This window comes from Haliaeetus leucocephalus, unplaced genomic scaffold, assembly GCF_000737465.1.
Source record: "Haliaeetus leucocephalus isolate CR32 unplaced genomic scaffold, Haliaeetus_leucocephalus-4.0 Scaffold184, whole genome shotgun sequence".
NCBI lineage: Eukaryota > Metazoa > Chordata > Aves > Accipitriformes > Accipitridae > Haliaeetus > Haliaeetus leucocephalus.
The window spans coordinates 13,370,204-13,381,579 of NW_010972620.1; the positions used below are offsets into that span (position 1 = coordinate 13,370,204).

Below are 11,376 nucleotides of genomic sequence, written 5' to 3' on the forward strand. Positions count from 1 at the left end.
AGCAAATACAAGCTTCCTTGGTACTGAAAAAAGTTTGTATTTCTGACAATGTCAGAGACCATTTTTGAAGTTTGGATATAGAATTGTGCTGAAGTAAACTTGTTTGCACTTCTGTATTTTAGAGGCTAAAGTTAGGCAATGCCAGTTATTCAATCTGTTACATTTGACAAATGCCCCCGTTTAAAAGTGCAGTTTTTAATAAATTGCTCTAGTGGATTTGAAGTGTCACTGTATTTTGGTATTAATACAGAAAACAAGTTAGCAATAAATTCTTGCAACAAATTAGAAACTGGCAAAAAATTCCCTTATGGATTTGCAATCACAGTGTTATTTTCTTCTAGCACCTACTGTAAACCTGGATCTGTTGCTAGCATTTTGCTCCTTGCATCTGTAGTTAAGTCCAACAGGCAGTTCTTTCCACAAAAATTATTAAAGTGAGGAAATTTTACAAAGATACATGAGTAAAGATAAATCTGCTTCTTGTACAAGTTTATAGTTGCTGAGGACAATGAAATACCCAAGGTCTATCTTTCTCTGGTATACTGATTCTCATTGCTAGCTAGTGTCAGCTCTTTCCATCATGCTTTGCTGCAAAACTGTATGCATTTACCCCATAATGTTCACCCTAATCTCTGATAGTTAAACTTTATTCTAAAATATGAGGGTGTTTTCCAAGTTGTTTTCAATAACTATTATAATATCAAGTGATGTTATTGATTAAATCCAGTGTTAGTGAGACAGAAAGAAAATGTTAAAAGCTATTTTCTTTATATCTGAAATATCTTTGCCACACCTATTTTATTAGCCACTATCTATCCACTTTTCAATTTCTCTGACCATGTCTCAGGCTAATCTTTGTGTTTGACAATTTGTTCAATTGTAGCAACAGGTTTTCTGACCAAAGATATGATGAACTAACGAGTAAAACAGAAATTATGCTTCAGAATCTCATGGTTTTGCCATGAGTGAAATTGTCTTAATTTTATGTCTGTCTGTCTTTCTAAACATCTTTTAAATTCAGAATAATATCTGTCTCTATTATCTAATAATCTCTAATTAAACTACTTTTGGAAGTTTAAGTTAGTTGTCTTTTAACAACACATTAATCAGCTAGTATTCTATTCCTAGTTGTATACTTGGCATAGTTTCTGCAAAAGGAAATTCTGATCTTTTATGTATTATAGATGAAATAAGATTGCCTGCTACAGGTCAGCACTCTTCAGTAGTTCTAAGGCTTTCTTAAATTAGCATAAAACACTTCCTCATTAGAAGCTGGTAGTGTAAAGGGAGGCTCATAAAGTTGATAATGTGATAATCTTTAAAAAGTGTTGTTCATTCCAACACCTCTTCAGAACTTTAAAAATGCATTTAGTCCTACTGCTAAATATTAGGCCTAAGTAAAAAAAACCCTTGCTGATTAAATTTATACACATCATCAGTGTGGTACGTGTTGAAAAATACCAAAATAACATTCTAGTGCATCAAAAGACCTATTCTGAAGGCAGAACCACAAATATTGTCATCATTTACATATGACTAACTATAAAACTCCAACTCCATGAAGCATGTGGATTGTATCATTGCTTTTTTTCACCCTTCAGAAGCTACAAAGGAGTCTAAGACTGAAAATTATTTTTTATTCTAAAATTAAATGAATAAGAAAAAGGTCTGCTGCTCCTCTTTTGTTATATGCAGGAAAGAGAGGTTTGTGCCTAATGAGCTCATCTTAATGCTGAGATTTAGCCGTAAGTTTAATGTTTTGTAAGGCAGGAAGTAATTAAAAAATTGCTGTTATTTCAAGCACTGTGCATTTACAATTTCAGTAGTTTTTGTTGGTTTGGGGTTTTTTTTGTAAGTTATGTCCATTTCAAGTAATTGAATTTCAACCTAGCAGAAATTCTATAAAGTCTGCATCATTTGAAGATGTTGGTCTAGGGAAGCTTCTGGATTAATACAAGGGTTCACTACTACTAGCATATTTATAAATCCTGGCTTACACATACAGTGTTCTTTATAAACAGCACAGGAATTAAATGGGTTTGATGCAATGTGGTGTGGTTGGAAAGACAACTAAACTCTGCATAACAGCTGACTACTTTTATACAAGGACAGCTGCTTGTGCAATAATAACTGAAAGATGGCTCTGTTGTTTTTCTTATGTCAAATAGATCAACTTCTAATCACTTACTTGCTCATGCAGCTTTCTCTCTTACTCCTGGTTTTGATAACCATTTTTCACAGTTATTTGCCATGTGCCAATAATTGTACTACAGACGTTTAGGCAAACTATACAATAAAGCTCTTAATGTTTAATTATGCAGATAAAAAGTGGCAGGGAGGTGTAGTGCTGCTTATGCTGTAAAAGAACCATGCTGAACAGCACAAATACTTAAGAGACAACAGGATGTCACTGTTTACCTGGCAAAGAACGCTAACGTAAATGGTGCAGTGTCTTCAAGAAAACTAGGGGAAATGTTGTTCTTGTGGTATCTCTGTAACACAGCAGAGATAGGTGGGAGTTTACAAGTGATGAAAATGTAGCAGTAGAGGAGCTCTAGGCATTTCCATTTTAATCTGGTAATCAACCTGTCTATTAGTTTCCGTATCCTGTAATCTGATTGAACTGTTAAGATTACAGTAACAGTTGTGCCTATGGTTTTACCTTAAAAATGATAAGCAATTATCTCTATCATACAAGAAAGATACAGTATAAGATGTGCTAATGTGGACCTTTTGTTTCAAATGCCAGTTTCATAACAATTTAGGGAAATACAATTATTTCCTCTAGTCTATACAATGGGCGGCACAACTGGCTGAAAAGCTGCATTACATAATTAAGTATCAATAATTTATAGCCCTAAGAACATAAGTGCAGTGAAAAATGTATCTTTGTTCTGACCCACATGGCCAGAACATATAATGTCTCTGACAAGCAGCCTAAAGTGGATGCTTAGGATATAGCCTAAGGATAGGTGATGCATATGTGGGACCTTCTAATAATCTCAAGCTTTAAGAGCCAGGTGTGGTTCCCATGTGTTAGTACCTCTCTAGAGGTACTAGAATGGATAGAATGGATTTCTCTTCTAGCCTCCCCTTAAGCCCGTTTTAAAACATGAAATGATTAACTAACAATAATGTATTAGACAATTCCATGGCAGTCTGTCTGATTCCAAAACTATTTCTATTTTCCTAAGTGATGCAGATGCTACTGGAGTACACATAAAATCTGAGACACTCCAAGGTAGGAACTGAGAGGTCTTTAGAGGACAGCAGGAATTTTCAATTTATCAACACCAATGATCTGAAATAAATAGGATGAACTACTACGTGGGGGAATAATCAACTACCAAACTCTCAAATAAATAGTATGACAGTGTATCAGCTCCTCCAGAAAGTTTCTTGGGATTACAATAAACAGAAACTTGAACATGACTCAATATCCCACCTGCATGATTTTGCAACAGTTTTACAACATGATGAATAAACAGACTCTTACATGTTTTACATGTAAGCTTTCATTTCTAGTCAATACAGGTGAGACTTTTAGCTGGAATACTACATCCAATTTTGAGTATTGTACTTCAGGAACAATTTGGACTAATGTGAATGTAGGAGAAGTCTTTCAGATTTCTGATCAAATTCATGAAAGAATCAGGGTTATGCAGTCTAGAAAAGACCATGAAGAAAAATGACAAAATTTCAGAAAGAGGAAAGAAATAGTGTCTTCCTATGCTCAGTGAGAAGTGTAATAAACTCAAAATTGCAACAGGAGAAACAAAAGGAAAATCTTTCTGGTGGTTGGAATAAATGTGCAGTGAAACACGTTGCTTATGGAGGCTGCAAAATCTCTACCACTGGAGATTTACAGGGACACTTATGTAACTATATAAACCATTCCTGACAGGTGAGTCTGCCTTGGGTCAGGGACATCAGCCAGATGATTGCTCACAGTCCCCTGAAGCCCTGTTTTTAATGACATGTATAGACCTGCAAACAACACACTGTAAGATTTAAATAATAATAATAAAAAAAAAGGCAGGTAAAACAATGGTTGTTCTGCACTGACTCTTCATGTTATTTCACTCCATGCAAAATCAGTAGCTACTGCACCAGAAGTCCAACTTCACCTTGTTTCTCAACTGGAAAATTACTGGCATTCCTATGTCTGTATAAGCTTCTAGTCTGAGCAGACAAAGCCATTTAAAATCAGTATTTGCACTTATGCATCGCAACCCCGCTGTAAAACAAGATAAACGACCCAAGTGCAACTTGATGTCACTTAATTCCCTAGTGTTGGGAACTGCCTTGTTCCCACATTGTTTTAACAGAGTGCTGTGGTGTCCAGTTCTTTGGCATTTGGGGAGTTTGGGCTCCCCTCCACAGGGTGCCCAGGAACAGGATTCAGGAAGCCAGCATATTGAGTGGGAGCTACCCAAGCCAGCCAGTGAGAAACATTACTCCTCAAGAAAGACTAGGTGCACAGAAAGGAGGTGCTGTTGAGGATTCACAGATATAAGTTCTCTTCTAGCATTAGCTGCTTATGACAAATGAGTCTCTTCTTGCAAAAAAAAGCAGACTTCGAACAGGACATATATCCATGAAGAGAGACCTCCCTTTACACCCAGTCCCCCTTCAGACCTGGAACAGAGCTCCCCACCAGTAGTCAGGAGCATACATTCATTTTGCTGTCTGTCTGACCAACCAGAAGTTTAAGTATTTCATTCTGAATTAATAGTTTCAAAAAGAGAGAGCAAGGTAAGGTGCCCCAGAATATCCTGTAAGAAACAAGCCTAGGAGCTTTTCATAGTGATATCGAGCTGGCTTCTTGATGACAGAAGTACAACCGGGTTTAATTTCCCTGATCAACTCAAAAGTGGTGAATGAGCAGTTTGCGTCACACAGTGTATGACACTTGGTTTGCCTGGGCTCAGCACAGTTGTGCTAAAGGCATCTTCAATATTGCTCTGATCGTAGCTCACTGCATGGCTCATGGGAAGGTTTAGGTCCAACCTGCCATGTGTGGGGTGCAAAAGGGACCAGGAGAAATGCTGATATTATGGCTCTTTATGTGTCAAGAAACACTGTACAGGGCAAATCTCTGGCAATATCACCACAGAGCTGTCACATTAATTTTATCAATTTATCAAGTGTGATCTAGTCAATATTATCTCACTCAACTAGACAGAAAACTATACAGCCTAATTCAGGCATCCATGCTTTCTGGACATGGTTTACGAGAAGCTCTAAGTCACATCTCTTTAATCATCTCATATTAAATTATAATGCAACCAGACCCCAAACAGCCACTGATAATGAAAAACATGAACAGTGTGGGAAATAACATGATTTAGCATTACACTTGGGAAGTCAGAAGGGTTTACAGCAGAATTTAAAGCGTTATCTGTACCTTCTCTCATTGGTGTTGCAAGAATGATTTTTCTATTTCACCAGCCCTAGGTTAATGCTAGCTAAGCACAAGCCTTGTCTTCCAATACGGACAGATTTTCTTTGCAGCAGACAGGCACTCTGGAGACCTTATTTCAGAAATGCCTGACTTTTTTAAAAGTAAAGCTTTTATCCCGATTCTGACCTGAAGAACCCTTGTTGCTCCAACAAGCCTACTTTTCTGAGATGAGACATAAGGGAAAGCAAGCAAGCCGATTCTCCTAAAACCACATGAACAAGAGCATTCTCTAATCGCTGGGTTCTTGAATACGAGGGAAAGCGATGACATCTGTGATCTCTGCACTGTGTGCAACCCAGTGGACCAGTATGTTCAGGGAAATGTCTGAGTATACCTCATGAGTAAGAAAGGTTGGTGACAAGTTTTGTTTGTAAATCCTTCAGAGGCACATCATAGTATTTGCTTTGATGGCTCTGCATCAAAGCTCATCAGCAGGAATGTAACTTTATACACACCTGAAAGTTAGGAAAGATCCAGTGGCACTTAAATATCAGACTATAATTCTCCACGTGAATCTCACTCAGGGGCCCAGTTCTTTGGTGGGAGTGTTCTACCAGATCCTGCAACGTCCAAATGAACCATTCTGATACCCTATATTCACTGATAAACTCCCTAAATCCATGGGGTAGATGTGTCTAAGTGTAATACAGTATCTAAAACTAACAAACAACCTCATTTAGTTAGAACAGTCTAGCTGGATCTTAGTCACCCTGGTGAAGCTTGGTTAGCATGCAGCCTAACAGAGATCGCGACCTTCCAGGGGAATTCTCTGTTAACATGGATTATGTACTTAAATTTGCACTTGGTTCAGAGAGAAATCCCTCCCTTACTGCAAGTCATAAGGAAATTGCTCAATATTGCTGTTGGCAAAACTTCTGGTGGTCTTGATGACAAAAAACTGTTCCAGCTCTTATTAGAAAATACATCTACTGAGAGTATTACCAGTAGCTCTGCTTTTGACTGATTGGTCAGTAATGCTGCTGCTACAGTGTGAAACTATAGAGACACTGGCACATATCCCAGGAAGCATGCCAGCTTCTGACGGATACTGACCACAGGAAAATGAGACTCCCCAGAAGAAACAGTGACTTGCTCACTCCCCAGAAGAAACAGGGACTAGTTATTGACATGATCACACAGATCCACAGAAGCATCTGGTACTTTCAGTGGACACTTGAGTGGGTCAGCTTGCTACTATATGAAGACAAACAGATGCATTTATATTTGCACTACAAGTTTAAAATTGTCCCTTGGACACTGGTGTAAATGCTTCAGCTCACTGATACAAAAGTATACAGTGGGTGAGCAGTCAGAAAACTTCCTAAAAAGCAAAATAAATCAAAACATTTGTATTTGAAACAAACCTTACAATGGCATAACTTCTAAGCACATGTCCTGGTTTCGGCTGGGATAGAGTTAATTTTCTTCCTAGTAGCTGGTATAATGTTATGTCTTGGATTCAATATGAGAAGAATGTTGATAACACACTGATGTTTTCAGTTGTTGCTAAGTTGTGTTTAGACTAAGTCAAGGATTGTTCAGCTTCTCGTGCCCAGCCAGCAAGAAGGCTGGAGGGGCACAAGAAGTTGGGAGGGGACACAGCCAGGACAGCTGACCCAAACTGGCCAAAGGGATATTCCACACCATGTGATGTCATGCCCAGTATATAAACTGGGGGGAGTTGGCCTGGGGGGGGGGCTCTCTGCTCGGGAACTAACTGGGCATCCGTCAGCAAGTGGTGAGAAATTGCATTGTGTATCACTTGTTTTGTATATTCCAATCCTTTTATTATTATTGTAATATTTTTATTGTTATAATTATTATTTTCTTCCTTTCTGTTCTATTAAACTGTTCTTAACACAACCCATGAGTTTCACCTTTTTCGTTCCAATTCTCTCCCCCATCCCACTGGGTGGGGGGGAGTGAGTGAGTGGCTGTGTGGTGCTTAGTTGCTGGCTGAGGTTAAACCACAACAGCACAGAATTAATAGTGTCTAGAAGCAGAACAGCTGCAGTATGGTATGTAAAAGCAAACATGAAAATAGAAAGCTAACCTTTGTTGCAACTTATGCTAAAACCCTTATTATATAGACACAGCTTGCATCACCTACAAGCTTGGAACCTCTTTTGTGAAGACAAAGAGTCAATGTTTCTAATGCAATCAATTTAAATCACTTAGCAAACATTAAATATGCAATACATCTGTTATAGAAGTCAGTACTATTTACACATTGTGATACAGGTGCATGAAAATAGACCCAAAGACTTAAACACCAATCTACATGCAAGAGGATGCATAAATGAGGCAAAAAACCTTTACTAGGTCATGTCCAAAAGGAACAAGAATCGCCATTGCCCAGAATCACCTAGCCCAAGAGGTCCCTCTCTCTAGGAATATTTCTTATGCTCAAGAAATAAATAAGCTGAACTATCCCCTTCTGTTGTGACAGTTCATGGTTGTCAGGGGAACAATCTGAAAAGCAGAGCTTGACTTATGGCATCAGTTAACACAGACCTTATCTGCCATAGAGAAGGCAAAGACTCAGGCTTTCATTCAGAATGAAAAAAAGAAAAACCACAAAAAAGGAAAGATTTTTCCCCACTAGGCTAGCTAACCAGCTCCACAGAGGTCCCCGCAACTTTCATTTAACCTAGAACAATGAAATCTGAGTTGATTTCATGTTTCACCACTTCTGAGCATAAAAAAGCACATAGGTTGAAAAAATGATAGGTTAAGCAATCGTAACAGGTTACCAAGCATTCTGTTAATCACTTCCTTGTCATAAGCATATGTGGAGCATATACTGCACACAGCATCCACCTATTACAGCAATGCCAGAGTAGCTCTGTTGAGGTTATGATTCCTCCCTTTCTCAGATTTCACGTTGTGATGGTTGCTATGATTGTAGCTACCCAACAGCAAACACAGCTTTTGTACTTCATGGGAGGGAAAATAAAACTATTTTTTTAGATAATGGATCCATTAGACCCATGATTAATCAGACTGGTTTTGTTCCTGCAAGGAGCTCCCATTCATTTGGTAAAACCCCATGGAAATGTGCATGTTTCTTCACATCTCTGCTGTCCCCAGGCACAGGATTTTGTACACAGGTCAGTGTGAAGCTCACTCACTAATAGCATACTAAAAGCAGCATTTTGCTTTGGTTCTTCTGAGCAAACAACAGGCTTATGCCAAGTAAGTAAGGTTCTCATTCACACCTAAGGACCAAAGCTAAAGGTGATCCTTTCTAAAGAAGATCAAGGGTCTATCCAGATACTTCCACACATCATCTCATTTTCAAACCTTCTGCTCCTCTGTGGCACTCCTTTCCTCCCTGACTGAAAATATCTTCATTTCTTCAGTAATGCTGCTTTGGGTGTTCTCTCCCTACTTTCCTTCCCCCATTCTATTTCAAACATGTTTCCTTTACCCTGAATTGATAGGATCAGTTTCTAATTTCATTTTCCACTAATGCCAAAGGGGCTAAAGATTTCACACATAACACAATTTGCATTTATCTGTGCTACCACTTCCAGTTGCCCCCCACCCGTCCTGTTAATGCCTTCCACGCTTTCACACAGGTACAACCAGACTTCTAACAATGGCTCTTTCCCAATCCAAGCCTCTATTCAGAGCTGACCATGTCACCGCTACTGCCAGCTGCCCAGAACTTCGGGGCTAGTTTGTCAGCTTGTATAAAGTCCCAGAACCTGTGAGGTTGTGGCAACTGGAAGGTATTTGCTGTATTTCAAGATTTGCTAATCATTTTATAGAATCAGTCCATAGCAGAGCCAACATAAATCGTGGCTAGATATGTCAAGCTTTGATCATAAATATGAATAATCATCCTCAGTAGTAGGATTTTTTTACCTTGGTATTAAATTTGCTGAAACTTTTGCAATATGGGCGCAGGTTTTTCTCCCAGCAAATGATGTAGAATAAAATATGTTTCAAGACACTTGCTAGTCAATTGTGTTGCTGGCTGCCAAAAAAATAATCTTTGCAAGTTTTCTTACTGCCTTCACTGGAGTTCATAGCAGCTACCCACTTAACAGCGAGTCTGCCCACATTTCACATGGTCAAAGAAATCAGCAGGAATTAGTAGGAGCATCTCATCTACCTGTTTAAGCTGCCCTGCAAACTCCCTATTTGATGAGACAGCATAGATAGTTAGAACCACTTACAGCTCAAGAGTAAACGTGCTAATTAAAATCAAGGTAAATTCTGCACTGGCAAAGATGTGGGAAGCAGTCCAGGAAAGATCTCACTGTTGTCATTCCTCATTAGGAGATCGTCCCTTAGAAGGACCGAGTTTCTGGAATCCCCACTAATCTGGAATCCCCACTAATGCCATTGTGTAAGCAGTTGATAGCAGGGTCACATCCAGGGTACCACAGAAGCACCGCCCGGTCACCTGGTCCCATTGGCACATCGGTTTGGAGTAACTCTCACCTAATCAAAAGGTGTAGCTCCATACAGCCAAGCCTGTAACTGCGCCCTGAAGTACCTACACTGTCACTCAGTCAAACAAATTCATCCAGAGCCATCCAAAGTCATACAGCTGTTTACATACTTTATGAAAACATTTTATCTTCTTTTATGAGGCATTATCTGCTCATCTGTAATGATTTATGCACTTCACTCCCAGTCCATTTCTAAATAATCTGCAATGAAGTGTGTAAGCGGAAAGCCCTACTTTCATTTACAATTTGAGCAACTGCTTTCAGGAATTGAAGTCCAGGGAACAGAGGGTATTTTCTAGGTATGCCTTAATTCACCAGGCTTCTTCAGCAAGAACTCATAATACAGGCAGGTAAGACTCTGGATCAACTTAAACAGATCCCAGAAATCAAGACAGTGACACTTCCCCTCCACACCGGACCACAGTTAGCACAAGCAACACACAGGACCGCTGTTTCCAAACGCCACTACCAAGACACGAGGCGATAGGTAAATTCCTCTTTTTTACCTTAGAGCAGCGCTGGTTATCCCGGGCTCCAGAGAAGAGCTCTCGGAGCGGTCTGACAGCCATCCCTCTGTTTTAAGCCAGGCCCACACCCCTGGCGGAGGGCAGCAGCCTGTGCGGCCTCCCCGGGTCACCGGCGCCCCGAGGGCCTGCCTGTAGAGCAGAGCAGAGCAGACCAGGCCCGGCGCTGGAGGAGGTGGCCAGGCCTGGGTCCCCCAGCACGGAGGTGCCAGTGCGCTGACCCACACCCTCCCTGGGCAGGCGTCAGGCAGCCCCGCTCGCCCCCGGCCCCTCGTTGCCTCCCCACACGCAGCGGCCTCGCCTTTGTGCGAGCCGCACCGTGTTTACCCTCCCACTTCCTTGTTCCACTCCAGCGCGAGGGCCATAAACCGCCCGGCTGGCACGGCCGAGCCCTTGGCGGCAGGGGCAGGAGGAAGAGGAGGGAGGGGGATGGCGGCCAGCCCCCTGCTCCGTGCCGGGAGGGCACCCCGGGTGCCGCCGTGGTGGTTGGGAGCGCAGCCCTTCCCCTAGGGCTGGCGCCGCTGCCCGCGGTGGGTCTCTCATGCCCACCGGCCACCCCCATGCCGGGGTCCGGGGGCGCACCGGGGGGGAACAGGACCTACTTCCCCTTCTTCTCAGACTTCAGGGGCCGCAACGTGACGGCCCTGCGCATTGGCGAGTCGTCCGCCCTGGCCTCCATCTTCCTGCTGGCCTTGGCGGGAAACGTCTGGGGCATCTGCCTGCTGGTGCGGCGGCGGCACCGGCTGTGCGCCTCCAACTGCCTCGTCCTCAACCTCTTCTGCGCCGACCTGCTCTTCATCACCGCCATCCCCTTCATCGCCGCCGTGCGTTGGACCGAGTCCTGGGTGTTGGGCGACGTCGTCTGCCACATGCTCTTCTACGTGGTGAGCCTCAGCGGCACCGTCGTCATCCTCTCCCTCTCGGC

General features: G+C 41.6%; 1 protein-coding gene across 1 annotated transcript in view; it reads left to right on the forward strand.

Annotated features, from left to right (window-relative positions):
* Positions 1-11,011: 11,011 nt before the first annotated feature.
* FFAR4 (free fatty acid receptor 4) overlaps positions 11,012-11,376 on the forward strand; it is a 5,608-nt gene continuing 5,243 nt past the window's right edge. The window contains exon 1 of the mRNA XM_010565027.1: positions 11,012-11,374. Coding sequence (XP_010563329.1) covers positions 11,012-11,374 — 363 coding nt within the window. The remainder of the gene's footprint in view (positions 11,375-11,376) is intronic.